General features: G+C 43.3%; 1 protein-coding gene across 1 annotated transcript in view; it reads right to left on the bottom strand.

Moving 5' to 3' along the window:
* Nucleotides 1-352: 352 nt before the first annotated feature.
* LOC106555447 (protein mono-ADP-ribosyltransferase PARP14) overlaps nucleotides 353-17,532 on the bottom strand; it is a 38,166-nt gene continuing 20,986 nt past the window's right edge. Inside the window, exons 9-17 of the mRNA XM_087711532.1 lie at nucleotides 16,325-16,400; nucleotides 15,025-15,180; nucleotides 14,608-14,670; nucleotides 13,446-13,613; nucleotides 6,851-7,057; nucleotides 6,150-6,758; nucleotides 4,740-4,885; nucleotides 2,376-2,550; nucleotides 353-1,383 (exon numbers count right to left, since the gene is read on the bottom strand). Of these exons, the coding sequence (XP_087567658.1) occupies nucleotides 1,097-1,383; nucleotides 2,376-2,550; nucleotides 4,740-4,885; nucleotides 6,150-6,758; nucleotides 6,851-7,057; nucleotides 13,446-13,613; nucleotides 14,608-14,670; nucleotides 15,025-15,180; nucleotides 16,325-16,400 (1,887 nt within the window). The 3' untranslated portion in view covers nucleotides 353-1,096. The remainder of the gene's footprint in view (nucleotides 1,384-2,375; nucleotides 2,551-4,739; nucleotides 4,886-6,149; nucleotides 6,759-6,850; nucleotides 7,058-13,445; nucleotides 13,614-14,607; nucleotides 14,671-15,024; nucleotides 15,181-16,324; nucleotides 16,401-17,532) is intronic.

Genomic DNA, 17,532 nt, shown 5'->3' on the forward strand with positions numbered 1-17,532 from the left:
CCACAGGTTAACAGTCATGTCATTGATGCACCTTCGCAGAAGTGGGAAGGAGGTCACAGGGCAGAGGAGGTGTGACCAAAAAGATGACATGCTCAGTCTCCAACCAGAAGATAGAAGCAACCACCCACTCCTGGCTTCTCTCTCCCCATTTGAGGAGAAACAGCATTCAGGTAGGACCATCACTCATTTTTTTGTAAGCTTTCCCAAACCCTTGGATGGTTCTCCAATGAATTGCAACACTCCTCAGCAAGGCCAATTGAGAACTGAAAGGCCATCTGAACTGAAGTCTGGTTTAAACCATAAATCTCCCTTAAAGCCGACATTCACCCAAGAATAATCATAAGACAAAACATTTTTTCCAGAAATGGTTTATTGGATTAAATGAGGTAATTCTTAGAAAGATTATAAATGCAGGCACTTCAGTATGTAGGCCAAGACAATCCTAGTTAATAAAAATGTGGCAGGATGAGAGAGCTGACATCACTGTTATATTTCTAAAGGATGAGTAAAATCAACAAGAAGTGGCAGGGAACTGCAGTTTTTGAGCATGGAGAAATAGGTGCCGAATGCTTCTAGCAAATACAGATAAATCAGTGGAGGACAGGTAAAGTGACATGAAGCAAAGTGCAGAATTCAGAGTAGACAGAGCCACCAGAAAAAAAAATTAAGAGGAAAACAATGATTTGGCAGTTTCAAGCATCAGTGTCTCCCCTTTGTTTTCTTTCATTTGGTGCGCAAAATGATTTTCATTAAAACTGAAAGGACAGTTTGAACATCTGATTACTGTGAGTTAAGCAGACTTCAAACTATTCCTTAAGTCACTGATTATATAGATACATTGTATTTACAAGATTGAAATGCTTAGTTCTACAATTTCCTTCAAGTAGATTCTATTTCTGTAAAGTCTTCATGTTCTACCCTCTTCTCTCTTGAACATCATTTTCTGATCTCTGCTGGATTTTATTCTTATTTTTGTCTTTGCTGCTCTAGAGAGGAACTAAATAATGAATTGAGATTCAAGAGACAAGTATTTTTAAAAGGTTCATTCAAATTACTTGATAGGAAAAGGGAAATACATCATCTTTTGCCTGTTAAATTATCTTCTAAAAGTAATTAGATATTCTGGGTAAGCCTGAGCATCGTGAAAGATAACGAACATGGATGGTTGATTCATGTTGTCAGTTACACTGTCATATAAGTCAAATCCAGCCTTATTTTTGGATGGTGGTGTAATCTGTCCTGATCTGCCAATGCAATAATCTCCAGTCAGAACACGCGCAACGTACATATATTTTCTGCCACTTTGGTCTGGAGTGGAATACGTGTCCTGTGCAGAATAGTTTGAGTTGACAGCAAAATAGGTCCCATTACCAATTACTGCAGCTGAAACCAAGAAAAAAAGGATTTAAAACATTAAACAGATATTGAAAACAAAACAAAACAATGGAAAGCACCACTATTGGTACTTCAGCTTTGAGTGATGAATTATAAGGTTATCTAGCCAGTTGTATTTCTAAAAAAGCCACCAATTGTGTTGCTTATTCAGTTGTATTATATTGATCTGAAATCTCATTTTAGGAAAGGCAAACAGAACGTTGTAAGGAGGGAGTTGAATTGTCACCACTACCATTTTCGTGAAAAATAAAGACCTGATAGCATGGTTTTTCCATTCTCCTCAAAACTGAAAAAGGATGGTGGCACCTTTTGTTCCCACAATCTATCCACTAAGCAGAATGAGATGCTGAGCACTCAGCAGTCACAATCCTATTGACTCAGAGGCTAGAAAGGGAATACTATTTTTCCTCTCAGCTGTCAACCTGAGGGACTCAAAATTCGCCTGAGAGAAAATAAAACTGCATATGAATTCTTATTACCAGATTGGCCAATGTGTAAATGCAGCTGGTCATGGGAGTCTCTCTATGTGTTGAGTTTGCGCAGCTCTCAGAAAGGGGCCATTCAACCAACCCAGTGTGTTTAATAAGATGTTTGTAGCATTTTTGTCTTATGACAGTTTTAATACTTTCATGAAGTATCTATTTTATCATTGTATCAGCCACTTTTGATTCTAAATGCTGTCTTATAGTAAGTTTTTCTTGAAGAAGGATGTGATGATATAAAGCTCTTAAGACTTAATCTCTACTTTCTTTTGGACAGTGTATTCCTTTCAGTAAGGTTTTTCTCCATAGGATTAAAAAAAAACAAAAACAAGCCACATTTTTCACTAAACCTTGCAAGTTGCCTTGGGAAGTGAAGGGAAAAGGGGGGAAGGGCACAGCAGGGGTTGCTGTTAGGCTGCTTTTAAAAAAAAATTATACTCTTTTGAAAACAGTGTGCTTTACGTCATAGTTCCTTACATCTGCTGAGAGGGGCCTTACCATTCTTTCCAGCATAACTGCGGTTAAAGCCAGTCTGATAAATTTGCACCAGTGTGGAATGGGGAGTCCCATGGAAAAGGACCTTCTCATTGTTTTCATGGCCATTTTGTGTGTCTATTTGCTTTTTCTTGACTTGATAGTATTGCCAGAGGTAAGGGTTCTGTACCCTTTCAATCTACAAAGATTACAAATGTAAAAACGTTATTATTTGTTTACCGGTATCATTCCCAACCATACAATATCTACATTCATCTCCCGTGAGTTTTGTCATTCTTCCTTTTGTGTCTATGCTGAGATTAGAAATAAACAGTCTGAGAAGAAAGGTCGCGATGGAGATTTGGCAGGGAGTCTCTTACCTGATACTACTTGCCAAAAAGATCCTGTTGTCCCCTGCATTGCCTTTATTCAAGAAGTGTGGGATCATATTTATTATTTATTTATTTATTTATTTATTTATTAAATTAACTGCCCATGTCATTGCTGTATTTGTTAAAATTAAAAATGCTTGTACAAAAAGCAATGTATCTATAAAAGTCATTAAAATATGCACAAGCTGTATGCCTAATATCCTCAGTAGTTCACTGCAGGCAAAATACAGGTAGTCCTTGACTTACAACAGTTCATTTAGTGACCAAAGTTCACTGCACTGAAAAAAAGTGACTTACCACAGTTTTTCCACACTTACGACAATTTCAGCATCCCCATGATTACAAGATCAAAATTCAGATGATTCACATCTATAACAGATCCAGTGTCCCAAGGTTATATGATCAACTTTTGCAACGTTATAAGCAAAGTGAATGGGGAAGCCAAATTCACTTAACAACCGTGTTACTAATTTAACAACTGCAGTGATTCACTTAACAACTGTGGCAAGAACACGGAGCAAAGCTCACTTAACCAATGTTTCACTTAGCAACATAAATTTTGGGCTCAATTGTTGTCATAAGTTGAGGACTAGCTGTAAATGCAATTTCTTTGATGGGTTATTTTTGGAAAGGCCAGTGACATCACTGCTACCGTATCTGCTTAAGAACTTCAGAAAGTGCTCCTCATGAATATCAGAGCAGCAAGATTCAGAAAATTATATTTCCTTTGGAATACTTTTATTATTGCTAAACTCAAAATGGGTCAAATGTGTGCAAAAGCAACCATTGTACAACTAGGTTTATTATACCCACCATTTGGAAATACAGAAGATGGAATTACTAAGACAGCAGCACCAGTATCAATGGTCAATATTGGTGTTCTTTATGATCAGAAGACATTTAATGGTGGAGAAAGAATGTCTCAGCAAGGGCTGTTAAGCATTACGTCCGTTCATAAGTAAGATGTAGCAGACCAAGAACCATGCGGGGCATGGAGAGGAGTTCAACAATCTAATGCAACGCAGACTCCAAACTAAGGAGGCCTGGTGGCGGCACAGTGGTTGAAGTGCAATAATGCAGGCTAACTCTGCCCACAGCCTGGAGTTTGATTCTGATGGGACTAAGATTGACTCAGCCTTCCATTCTTCCGAGGTTGGTAAAATGAGGACCCAGATTGTTGGGGGCAATATGTGACATTTTAATTGCTCAAAGAGTGCTGTAAAGCACTATGGAGTGGTATGTAAGTGTCATTCTTACTACCTGACCTCCAGATAAAAGCCTTTTAAGATTAAATCTATTTTTTAGGTTGTAAAATTGAGGAGGAGTATGGACATTGACTTCAACTCAGTGACATATTTCCTAGTTATTCTAGCTCTTTTCTTCCTTTCTTTTACACTCCAGTGATATAGATACAGGGTGTATCTGAATATTCTCTCTTTCATGATATTTCACATTATACTCAGTGGTGAGTTTCTAGCCGGTTCGCTGAGCTCGTGCTTTGCAGAATTGAATGAAAATTGGTCCCAAAAAAGGGAAAACAGCTGAGGAGCAGCAATTCAAACTTCCACCCTGGATCAGCTGATCTTCGGAAGCTTGAATAAAGGTAAGTATAACCCAGGGGTGGGCAGGCCCTCTTTTAACAAAAACAGAGAATCGGTTCGCTCTCTGAAGGCGGCAGTACCGGTTCGGGAGAACCAAACCAGTAGGAACCCACCTCTGATTATTCTACTTAATTCTTTTACCATTTGAAGGTATTACCAACTCTTGAGCCAATGTTGCAGCCAATCACTGATACGCAACATCACTGAAGAACTCGAAACAGAAACCCACTGGTGTTCTACAGGATATAAAGTTGTGGAATGCAAAAGTGGCCCTGACATTGGGCCAGTCACTCTTTCAGCCAAAACCCATCTCACAGGATTGTTGTTGTGGTGAAAATAGGAGAAAATAAGTGTGTTGGGTTTATTTGCTTCCTTAAGCTCAGATCAAATGTCACCTGTTCAATTCTGAATGTAGGGCAGCCAATCCGGAATATTTTTTCAATGTCCTTATATTCTCCTGCTGTAGGCTGTAGTGGAACCAATTTGACATGGCTTCCTTTCATATCTTCCCAATGTTCAGGAAGGCGTTCTAATTGTTTGCCTGCAAAATAAACATTTTGTTGAAGTAGTCACATAACCCACCAGAAAACAGAACTGTGAATAAGTTTGAAATCAATGGAATTTGCAATTATCTCCTCTTGTACTGAACATTACATTTATTGTTAAAATCTTCACAGTGGCTTGGCATCTCTGCATAGGATAACTTTCTTTCATCATCATAACTGTCCTGTCAGCACTCACGAACTAAGTAGCCTGAGTTCTAAGTGTTATTTCCAAACAACTATTTCTATATTTTCATTTTGTTCTCTCATAAATCACATTTCTTTTGACTCTTTTCCTCCAATAACTGACCACTTTCCCTTTCTTTCTATTTTGCTTCCAAAAAAGGAAACTATCGGTAAACTTGGAAGTTTCTGTTCTGCTCAAATGGTTTTAGAGTACTTCTTGTTTCAAGAGCAATTTCTAGGGTAAGAAATTGTTTTTTGTCACTTAAAAAATACTGATCAATTAAGATAATTTATATTTTTGCAAATGTTACAGATTTCCCCCCCCCCAGAAACTGATAAATGTAGTGGACATTCAATTTCAAGACATACTTAACAAACATCTACTCAGAGATGCTCTCAACCACTGCTTCCTGTCCCCATTTTTAAATACTACAAATATAACTAAAGTGCTTACAATAAAATACTTTTTTCAGAAATAAAGATGATTCCAAAGTCTGGAAGACTTCCGAGATGGGTAAAATGAGGACCCAGATTGTTGTGGGCACTAAGCTGATTCTGTAAACCGTTTAGAGAGGGCTGTAAAGCACTGTGAAATGGTACAGAAGCCTTATTGATATTTATTCTTATTCTTTTTAAAGAAAAAAGTTAAAAACCCTCAAATTCAGATAGAGAAGGAAGCATGATATGAGCCAAGAAATATGTTTCTAGATCCAATGGAAGTCACAAGCACTGTATCAACTTATTCATTGCTTCTTTCACTTTGGGGAAAAGATTCCTGTACTGTCAATTTCTACCAAAAAGTAAAAACAAGTCTAAAATTCTTGCTAGGAAATGAATAGATAGAAAACCTGCTCTACACATGATCAAGTCTTGCAGATGTAGTATGGAATTGACTGCAAGTGGTCTGTTCACTTTTTTTTTTTTAAAGTTCCTAGTGATACACACATTCAACTGTTTTGTACTATTGCCCTCCCCCCTTTGCACACTTTTTAAGTCCTGAGGAAGATATTTTTGAGAGGCGACCAAAACAGTAATCTAGCCACTAATCCAACCCCAATTATTTAAGAAGTTCATTACCTTCATCCTTTCCAACACGTTTAATTTTCATGCTTTTTCCTTGGCTATCTACAACACACATTTTGTTCAGATCAGCTGTGTAGTTCTGACCCTGAATCTGGACCTGAATTTGTTTCTTTTTGCTGATTTTAGCATCTTCTAAATCAAGGTTACTAAATGTATCAAAAGCTACAAAGACATTTCCGTTTGCACAATACTGCCACTCAACCAAAACTTGAACAAGTTCTGCTTTGGATTTCTTTTCCTGGTCAGCTTTAAGTGTTTTTAAGAGGTTCTGGATGTCTGTGAAAGCAGTGAGGACGTCCCGGGGGATACCAGATAACAAAATAAAAGGAGGAGACTCCGTCCTGTTCAGATGAATGACAATATGCAATCTTTTCTGGAGATCATTCAGTCTCTTGATTTCAGCATCAGCAAACATGTCTATCAAGTCATCAACAATGCGATTTTCTGTCTGTTCCTTGAAAACTAATTTCCTTAGCCAGGCTTCAGCCTCTTCCACTTTTTTCCTGTTTTCGCCACATAACTCAAATGTTGACATCTCAATCTTCTTTTCCAATGCAATAAAACTCTTCTTTTTAGCAGGTGACTTCTTACCAGTTAGAAATGCTATAAGAAAAAAGGAAATTCTGTAAGTGCATACTCAACGGGGAAAAATGGAAAAGCATTCACAGTAAATGAACCCCATACTTTAAACTTGCCTTTAAACTTAGAAAACATAGATTCGGAAGTGGGCAATGCCTGTCCTTTTTTATTTTCCAAAATGGTGGAAAAGGATTTTTGCATATGTGGCTGAAAGACAACAACTTTAACAAGTTTCAAGTATCCAGGCAAGTCTTTTCCTGCAAAATCAGCCACTGCATCGATAATTTCTTCAGCTGCTTCTTCAGGACTCCTTCTTCCCTGACCTGTATCAGATGCAACAGAGAAAACCCAACAAAATATACTTAGTACAATGAGGAACTCAAAGGATGGACAACCTATGGCCCTTCAGATATCGAACTACAATTTTCATCATCCCTGTTGTTATTCAAGCTATGATTCAAGGATACACAAGAATCTTACATCTGGAAGGCAATTGATTCTTTACTTGTGAGTTGCTAACTTTTGCTATACAGCTTTACCCTCATATATTCCAAAAAATCAACATGTTCATTTTTAAAACAGGCAATCAATCAGTCAAGCCGAATCTTGCCTATCTCCCTTATAAAATAGGCATGTACTGTGAATCTAATTTACTTCTTGCCTGTTTCCAGAGTGAGATGTGGGAGGAGTAACACCTGGGTATTAACCCAACCATTTTGCCTAGGAGACTGAGGTAATCTTTCGAGGCCACACCTACATTCCTCCTTCTGACCTCCCCAGATTAACCTCAGTCTCCGGCCTAAAAGGAGTGTATCTCTGACTCTCCCTTCACTTCGAAGACTTAGGATTTTTTTCTACAGGTTTTTTACTCTGCAAACAGAATTTTTACATTGTTTTTTCTCCTGCATCGCTGCACCTCTCCTCTGCTGTGCTCAGCGCTGCTAGAACACAAGCCTCGCTGCTTGCTAGCGTGCACGCGCACCCCGAGCGACTGGACGGTCGCATACGAGGGGGAGGAAGCCTCCACATCGCGGGGGCGATAGAAGCGGCCGTGTGGCTCTCAAAAGGGCTGACGAGACCAGCGGAGGTCCGGGGATCCATCGGAGATCGCCCCAGCACTCCCCAGCTCCAGGAGGAGGATCGGACCGCAGATCGGTGGTCGCCATCTTGCCGCTGCCATCTTGAGCATGTGAGTGAGCGCGTGATCGGCGTTCTCCTATGAACGCCGAAAGCGCTCAAAAGCACCAGAGAAGCCAGAAGAGGCTTCCTTAAGGACCAACTCCGCCGGTGATCCGGGGAGGGCTCCAGAGCGGTGCCTGCCGGTGTCTTGGGCCGCAGATCAGCGGCAGAAGAGAGAAGAGTGTGGATTCAGCGACAGAAGACTGAATCCACCCAATTGAGGCCGGCTGAAAGAGAGAGGAGGTTGGTGGTCAGCACAACTGTAAGTACTATGGCGGAGGTGGTGAGGAACAGGGATACTAGGCCCAGATCCCCAGGGGGTGTGGATCCGGACGAAGGGACCTTTGGGGGGGTTTCCCCAGTTCCCAGGGGGAGGTCCCCAACCAGGAGGGGCAATTCCAGGGCCCCCAAGAAGGCAACCTCTAAGAAGGAATTCAGGATGACCAGAGCCTCTGCTAGAAAATTGAGGGCTACCATCAGCCCTTCCCCCTCCAGGTCCCGATCCCCCCGCAGGCTTCCAGCCCTGGATGATGCCCGGGCAGCATCCCCAGGTTCCCCAAGGGGCTCAGGCAGAGGGCACAGCTCCCTATCACCCCCCTTATCGCCTGCACTTCCGTCTGAGTCTAGGGCTGACTGCTTTGGGCGCAGGCTCCCCAGCCCAGCTAGGCATCGGTTGGCACCACTATCCCCTGAACCCAGGGAATATTCACAGCCTCCAGAGCTCTACCCTGTCTTGCCTGAGCTTCCCAATAGCTTTCAGGAGATGTTAGCCAGGGCCTTAGCCCAAGTGATGGCCTCTAAATTAGCAGCCTCAGAGCTCCAGGAGTAGGTCTTCCCAGGACCAGCCCAGGGGCTATCAAGATCGCCCCAGTGCATCTGCTGCCAGAGGAGCCAGGTCTCCCTCCCCCTCTACTGCCAGTGAGGCTTCCGAATTAGAGGAGGGAGAGTTGAAGGAGGTGGGGTTCTCTGAAGATGAAGAGGCCCAGGCAGAGGACGATTCAACCATCGCTGGTCTTCCCCCCCTCCTTATTTAGCTCCATGCTTCGTAAGGCAAGGGCCACAACAGACCTGGAAACCACCACCCCCCAGATCCCAGGCCTGCGTCTGCCATGCCTAGCACTAGCAAGGGTAAGAAGAAGGGGCCCTTCCACAGACCACTGGTGGAGAAAGAGGAGATTCCTACTCCAGAGATGTTTCTAGAGGTTCTTAAATCTCAGTGGGTGAAGCCAGGTTCTTTCCCCACTCCAGGGGGAAATGAGAGAAAATTCTATAATCTTAACCCTACCTTTGCCCAAGCTCTCCAGGTTCCTGAGGTGGACAACCCGGTTGCCACCCTAACTTCAGCATCAGCGGTGATCACAGGGGACACCGCCAACTGCCTCAAGGCAGAGGGCAAGAAGGCAGACATCATGCTACGTAAGACCTTCCAGGCAATAACTTGGGCCATTAGGGCTGCCGCTTCGGCATCTTTCTTCAACAGGTCCACAGTGCTGTGGTTGGAACAGCTGAGGGACAGGACTCTGGCCACAGAGGTTCGTTTGTTGCAGGACATTTCCAAGATGCTGGCAGCCATGCAATTCTCAGCAGATTCCACCCTGGATGCAGTTAAGTATGCGTCTCGGGCAATGTCATCCTCGGTGGCGTCTAGGCGTCTGCTGTGGTTATGCCACTGGCAGGCGGAGTCCCGGGCTAAGTGGCACTTGACAGGAGCAGACTACACTGTTGACAAGCTGTTTGGGATTGCGTTGGATCCTATCCTGGTGGAGGATAAGAACAAACGGAAGGTCTTCCCGGCGACTACCAGATGGTCAGATCTCCGGCATGCTCCGTACCCCAGGAGAACGTCGTATCGCCCGCCTGAAGTGGAGAACCAGAACCAGAGGTACCAGAACCCCAGGTTCCACAGGCAGGGAGATAGACAGTTTCCTAGAGACAGGTTCAGAGGCCAACAGCAAAGCAAGTGGCCCTTTCGAGGAGGAGGCGGTCGCCCATTCCGCAGGTTCAAGTGATCCGTCCACAGATCACCCGACTGGCGGTCGCCTCTCCCTTTTCGCGGATGCCTGGGAACGAATCACCTCGGATGAGTGGGTCCTCCAGACTGTAAGGCTCGGGCTGCAGTTGGACTTCTGCACGCTACCCCCTAGTAGGTTCTGCACCTTCGCCTCCTCCACGGATCCAGCCAAACGGGCCCTTAAGGCCAAGGCCATCAAACACCTGTTAGATATCAGGGCCATTGATAGTCCCAGAGGGGGAGAAGGGCTCCGGTTTCTACTCGAACCTGTTCCTAGTCCCCAAGAGTTCAGGGGGATGGAGAGCCATTCTGGATCTTAAACTTCTCAATTCCAGGGTGGTCTACCGTAGGTTCAAGATGGCCTCCTTGAAATCCATTTTAGAGGGCATCCGACAGGGCGACTTCTTGGCCTCCATCGATCTCACGGAGGCGTACCTTCACATCAGAATCGCCCCGGAACACTGCAGGTTCCTTAGGTTTTCCCATGAGGGCAACCATTTCCAATTTAGGGCCCTTCCTTTTGGGCTGGCCTCAACCCCCAGGACATTTACCAAGGTGCTGGCTGCAGCCGCAGGTCACCTGCGCTCCTTCCCAATGAGACTGTTTTGTTACCTAGATGACATCCTCGTCCTAGCCAGGTCCCAGACTCTGCCAAGCAGCACCTGGGGACCACCATCGACACCCTCAGGTCCCTGGGATTCTCTATCAACCTGGAGAAGAGCCACCTGGTCCCATCCACCAGGCTCCAGCACCTAGGATCCATTATAGATTCAGTGGCTGGGGAGATCTTCCTTTCTCAAGATCGAAGGGACAGCATTGTGCAGCTGATTCATGAGGTTAGCAAATTACGCTCTGTCCCTGTAGTTCTTCTCTCCAGGCTCCTTGGGAAATTTATTTCTTGCATAGGGATCGTGCCGTGGGCTCGCCTACACGGCAGGGAGCTTCAGTGGTTCCTACTCCCATACCAGAGAGCCGGGATGATGGTCTCTGGAGCATCCGGATCCAGAGTGGCCCCATCTGACTGTCTGACGATTGAGTGGGAACAGCTGAGGGAAGCACATTTTTCCGTGAAGGTCATTAAGACTGTCGAGGCGTCCAGGAGGCAGTCCACCACTCGAATATACAACGCCTCCTGGGTTGCTTTCGCGGGCTGGTGCCAAGCTAGGGACCTGAGCCCAGCTTCGGCCTGCGTTCCCCTGGGGTTCTGGACTTCCTCCAGGAAGGCCTGGAGAAGGGGTTGGCCCGAGTACCCTTAGAAGTCCCAACATCTGGTCCTTAGGTGCTTCCTCAAGGGAGCGGCGAATCTGAAACCCCCAGTGGTCCATCGATTCCCCACCTGGGACCTACCCACAGCCCTCCAGGCATTGATGGAGGCATCATTCAAACCCTTAGGGAGGTTCCCTACAATTCCTGACCCTAAGGTCGTCTTTGTGGTTGCCATCACCTCAGCCAGGAGAGTATCTGAGATCAACGCTCTCTCCAGCAGAGCGGATCTCTGCACCTTTTTAGAGAACTGGGTCATCCTCAGACTGGACCCTGTGTTCATGCCCCAGGTCAATTCCCCCTTCCACAGGGCTCTAGAGGTAGTTCTGCTGGACTTCTGTCCACAGCCCTCCAGGGATAGAGAAAGGTCTTGGCACAAGTTGGACGTCAGAAGAGCCTTGCGCATCTACCTGAAGCGCATGGCCCCCTTTAGGTGTTCGGAAGCCCTCTTCGTATCATATCAGCCATCCACCCAAGGTGCCAAGGTTTCCCCGGCCACCCACCATCAGCAGGTGGATCAGAGCGGCCATCTCACAGGCCTACGAGGCACGGGGACTCCAGGTCCCAGAGGGCATCACAGCGCATTCCACCAGAAGTGCGGCCACCTCAGCAGCCTGGACCACCCAGGCATCCATAGAGGAGATTTGCAGGGCTGCCGCCTGGTTTTCTCCCTCGCCTTTCATCAGGCATTACAGGCTAGACGCTTACGCCTCAGCGGAAGCAGCCTTTGGCAGGAGGGTGTTGCAGGGAATCCTTGACTCTCTCGGGGCTCAGGCCCATTGATCCCTCCCAAGACATCTAGCTTTGGTATGTCCCAGGTGTTACTCCTCCCACACCTCACTCTGGAAACTGGCAGTTGGTCTTACCTGAACTGCATGTTTAAGAGGTGTGGGAGGAGTCACTTCCCTCCCTGTGTTAGAGCGCTCTGCGCCAGGGGCCTGAGCTAGCTCAGTGGTCAAGCAATGGCAGACAGGAAGGATGTGTGCTTGTGCTGTTTTTTGTCTTTTCCTTCCAGGTGCTCTGCTACAATCCATCGGTTAATTGGGGAGGTCAGAAGGAGAAACGTAGGTGTGGCCTCAAAAGATTACCTCAGTCTCTAGGCAAAAGGGCTGGGTTAATACCCAGGTGTTACTCCTCCCACACCTTCTCTTAAACATGCATTTCCGGTAAGATCAACTGCCATTCTTCCATCAATGGGGTTAAGCTTAGCCTTTAGAGCAGGGGTTTCCAACTTGGCAATTTTGAAACCTGTAGACTTCAACTCCCAGAATTCCTTAGCGACCATTTCCCGATGAAATGCCCAAAGAACCAGCTCTCTATTCTCACACTTTGCTTTTGGAGAAGTTGATAAGGATCAGTCACTGGCAGTACCCTCAAAAAAGCCCCCATCCATAGATGTACAGGAGTGAGCAGATCTTTTGTAGTCAGGACCTGTTTTTATGGTTTTCAGGATGAAAGGCCAAGGACCTTGATGCAACATACAATTATGCAGAGTGTTTAGGATTCAAAATAAGTAGGGGAAACAGGTGTCTACTTAGGGAAAATGTTGAAATCTAGATTTCAATCCCGAATCCATCTCTTTTATAAGTTCACTGTGACATTGCACAAAAATATGCAAGCAGTGGAGATCAAATTGCAACATCTTGGCAGAGATCTTTTTTGTTATTCTAACAAAAATCTCAAAATTCAACACACAACTTTATAAACTCCGCATGAATTTTTTATTCTTCAAGGACTTCTCTGTTTGGGCATTTGTTTACCATGTTAGTTTTAGTCCCCTACTGTTTCTTAAATGTGTTACGGACTTCAGGGACACCTTCGTGAAGTTTGCTAAAGAGCAATAGATGAAGAGTTTGCCATTGCTTTCTTCCAGGATGTTATTTCAACTTCTAAGTATAGCCTACACCTGTTATTTCCTAAGAGCCTTTGATCAAAAGTCCTAAACACACCAGGGGTTGCTGTCTGCAAATGAACAGAAGTCATAAAGGAGATATTAAGAAAAAGAAGGTGAGAGGTGGATCCTACTTCCTTTTTAAGGATGGAATACAAAGGAATTTCATCTCCTTTGTCATGTTCATACATAGAACTTGTCCATATGATGCTAGCTTAGCATGGCAAATCCATTGCAACAGTTCACATTTTCTAACAATGAGCTAATTTAGGAAACTGTCACTAGGATTCAGGACATAGGTTCCTCATTAATGAAAACTTTATTCTGGAAAAGCACAAATGATTATCTGGGGGTGGGGGATACAAACCTGTTCCAATTACAGGGAAGGCTACAGATGCATACTGTTTTGCTTCACATTCCCGAAGCACTTTGGAGATCTGAGTTTTGATGCTGGAGCAAGGAGCCAGGTGGATAATTTTTTTACAGGGTAGTTTTCCATTCTGTGTGGTTACAAATCCATTGTGAGGCTGTGAGGCTGGTAAAATAAAAATGATAACTTCTCCATGAACTGTCTTTGCTATACAGTATACTAAATTCATTGGAGGTGCAGTATCTATAAATACATGTCTAATGGGAGAGCCCCAACTATAAATTCTGTCTGACAACAGATCGCCCTTTGTGGCTACTGCAAAGATGTATTTGGCACAGTGCAGGAAAAATTGGGTGTTCTTTTTAAAGTCAAATTGTAGAAATATAGCCCTCTCATGAGCTCTTTGGCACAGGCAGAGAAAATAAGGAAAATCCTTGATGTTTTGCTTTGTTTTTTTCACTGATGGTCAAAGACTGTGATACATCAGAAGTGCCAGCTAGATAAGCAGTTTCTGACGCTTTCCAAAATCTGCTCCTCCGTCTTCATAAATATTCTGGCATTCTGGTGGGAAGTGACCCTCAGAAGCTGAGGGAAGGTTTTGGAAATGGTGCCATCAGAATGCTTATTCTGACATCAACATTCCCTTCCTTGTCATCTAATTCCAAGGAACCATAGGATCCTCTTAAACTTTACCTATGTCCAATAATGGGCTGATTGGAAAAAAAGAGCTGAAAATAAATCCCAACAAGAGATATTGCTAGAAAACTAGACTTTGGGGTTGAGGCTTAGCTTGTTTGAGATGAAGCTGCAACCCTTAAAAGAGTTAGTTTGCAATCTAGTAGTTATTTCTTGAGTGTTCCTCAACTGTCTCTAGATTTACTGACAGTAAGCAAGGCCAAGCTAGTATATTATGTGCCACCTTTCCTAAGCTAGTCAGATTTAGAAATAATTATCCACAGCTTGATTAAATCTTGTCTTTCTTGACTCAACAACACACTACTACAACAACAATAACAGCCCATTTACAGAATAGTACTGATAAATGTATTCAAAACTATGATTAAATGATCTAAGAAATACCATGCAAACTATATTTGGCAATTGAAATTCCCCAAATCCTCCATTACCTAACCAAATAGGACCTGTTGTTGCACCTTACCAAGTCTTGCACATTCTGCTTCAATTTCAGGTCCAGCAGTTTCCAAAATTGCTTTGGAGACACCTGTAAAGAAATGAAAAAACGGGGGAGGAGTATGTATGAATGTAAAAAAACTTAAAACACAACCTTTGCTTGCTTGCAAAAATTTAATAGTAAGAAAATTCCTTAGAATTTGTGAGGTGAGGATTGAATTAGATATTGCATTAATATATCCAACAGAATCGAGCCAGAATACTCTGAAATACTATCTCTGCTTACAAGAAAATAGTTTTAAATAAATGAATCTTCATTTCTCGCTCTCATTCATTCACATACATGCAAACAGACTTTTGCATATCCAAATAGCTTTTTGTCTTGCCAAGAATGAGCACTTAGCTTATTAGAATGTTTAGAAGATGTTCATTTGAAATTCAGTACCTGCTTTGGATGAAAAGTTTTCATTGGTCACATTCACAATGACATCCGTCTTTTCCATAACAATATCTCCAGTCACTGACTGGAAGGTAATGGATCCAAACTGCATTTCATTACTCCCTAAAGCTGAGGTAGAAATGGATCCGAAGGAACCTGTGACTGAGAAAAGAAACACTATGATTCAATTATAGCACTGATATCCTTGGACTGCGCACTGTCCTCCTATTCTTTGTAAAAGGTATAAATACCTATTTCAATATTCAGTTTAAAAAACATTTTTTTTTTTGGTATCCAATAAGGTCTGCACATTCTGTATCCAAGGGAAATAAGGTCTGCACATTTGGGAAATGCTACTCTTAAAAGTGGCACCTGGAACATCTAAGATGCTACGGAACTCTGCTGTTTTTTCCATGACCACCAAAGGGTGAAATTAGAAGACCTATGATCACGCTTTAGCAAATGTCCCCAAAATTTTAATAGAGGTGCTGCCTAAAGGGCTACTGAAACTGCATATGCACACTGGAACAGTTCTTTGCCCAGTGAGGAAGAGGACATTTCCAAAAGGAAAAAAAATGTGGCTCATTCATATGCTGAAATAATTCATATAAACATTATAATCATCAAGGATTTGCTGAACAAGTCATTCTATTCTAGTTTGTGCATCATAAGTTTGGTCTAGTGGTTAAGGCACCTACAAAGTGGGAGACTGTGAGTTCGAGTTCCAATTTAGGCATGAAAGCCAGCTGGGTGATTTTAGGCCAGTCACTCAAGAAAAGAAGAAGAGAAGTTCGCCTCCTTGCGTTATTTGTAAAAATAATAAAGGCAGGATACAAACAAACAAATAAATCCTACTAAGCTACGATTCACAAACAACAGTAGCTGTATTTGTACACTGCATTAATTATTAAGAGCAGACATATCATGCTATGGCTTCACATATGTGGTGTTAGGCATTCTGAAACAAAGTCTAAAACAGAGATTTTCTGGCTTTGGTGACTGGCAGGAGGGAGGAGAGAGGGAATGATTACATGTGAGTTGTGGGCAAGCACATACACTGAGCCGCTTCCAAACTGACCAAGACCCAGTAGTGGATCATGGGCTGGGAGTTGGGGACCTCCAGTATAAAACATCTTCTGTAAATGTAGTGCCTCCATTCTTCTAATAGCTATTATTGATATTATTTAAAGGAAGGATTGTCCACATATCTCTCATGTTACATGCCAGTTGGACCCAATACAGTTCTGGAGCTCATGATAAGAAAAAGGTGGAGAAAGAAGTCTGCCCAACTGAGCCCACTCATTACCTGCCATTTCTTCATTGCCCGGTGGCACAACCTTGAGAATATCATCAATCCCAGATTGAAAAACCTTTGTAAATACCTAGGGGGGAAAGTTATCCATATGTTTCCAAAACTATGCAAAGAAGGAACAATAACACCATGGAACAATTCTTGTAACATTTCAATAATGGCACTCAGGATAGTGAGCTTGCAAATTTGGGGATCCTGAGGGACAATGTCATTGGATGGCAAAAAATGAAGGTTTCTACTAAAAATAGGGGGATCCAACATCTTCAATAAAATATAACCACTGTCAGAATAGGCGGAAGCCAGGAAGCTGTTAAGTGCTTTCACTAAAATTTACTAACATTAGGGCAAAATTGCTACACACACTATCCCCCCGCCCCCCCCAAAACCCCATGAGGCTCTGGATAAAACTATTTAGCAATAGCAGTTAGACTTATATACCGCTTCATAGGGCTTTCAGCCCTCTCTAAGCGGTTTACAGAGTCAGCATATCGCCCCCACATTCTGGGTACTCATTTCACCCACCTCGGAAGGATGGAAGGCTGAGTCAACCTTGAGCCGGTGAGATTTGAACCGCTGAACTGCAGATAACAGTCAGCTGAAGTGGCCTGCAGTACTGCACCCTAACCACTGCGCCACCTCGGCTCTTGTCATTTGCTTTGACTGTCCTGAAAGACATCACTGATGCTCATCTTTGAGAAGAAGAGATGATTGATTGGAAGATTCTGCCAAATACAATGAGAGTCATATATACATTCTTCCATAGAATATTTAAACATGGTTAGTGAGCATCTGGCTGGATTTGAACATACTATGCCACAAATCTTAACAAAACAAAGCATTAAGTTTGGTAAGAGAGCTAGTTTGGTGTAATGGCTATAAACTAGAAGACCTTGAGTTCAAGTCCCATCTTAGCCGTGAAAAACCAACCTGGTTATTTTGGACCAGTCACTCTCTCTCAGCCCAACCAACCTCACAGGGTTGGGGAAGATATGATGAGGAAGGTGTGTTGGTTATTCACCGCCTTAAGTTATTTGTAAAAATAGTAAAGGTGGGATAAAAACACGTGAACGAATGTATTAATGAATTTAGTCAACATCTAGCAAATCACATTGTAGCTTTGAAAGATACATGGACCATCTTTGAATGTATCTGGGGAAATAGATGCCCATACAACAGTCCAGCCTTGCTGCTGCTGTTTTTGT

The sequence above is a fragment of the Thamnophis sirtalis genome, unplaced genomic scaffold, assembly GCF_051295495.1.
Source record: "Thamnophis sirtalis isolate CommonGarterSnake01/CBP01778 unplaced genomic scaffold, rThaSir2_p1.2 scaffold_1, whole genome shotgun sequence".
Lineage (NCBI taxonomy): Eukaryota > Metazoa > Chordata > Lepidosauria > Squamata > Natricidae > Thamnophis > Thamnophis sirtalis.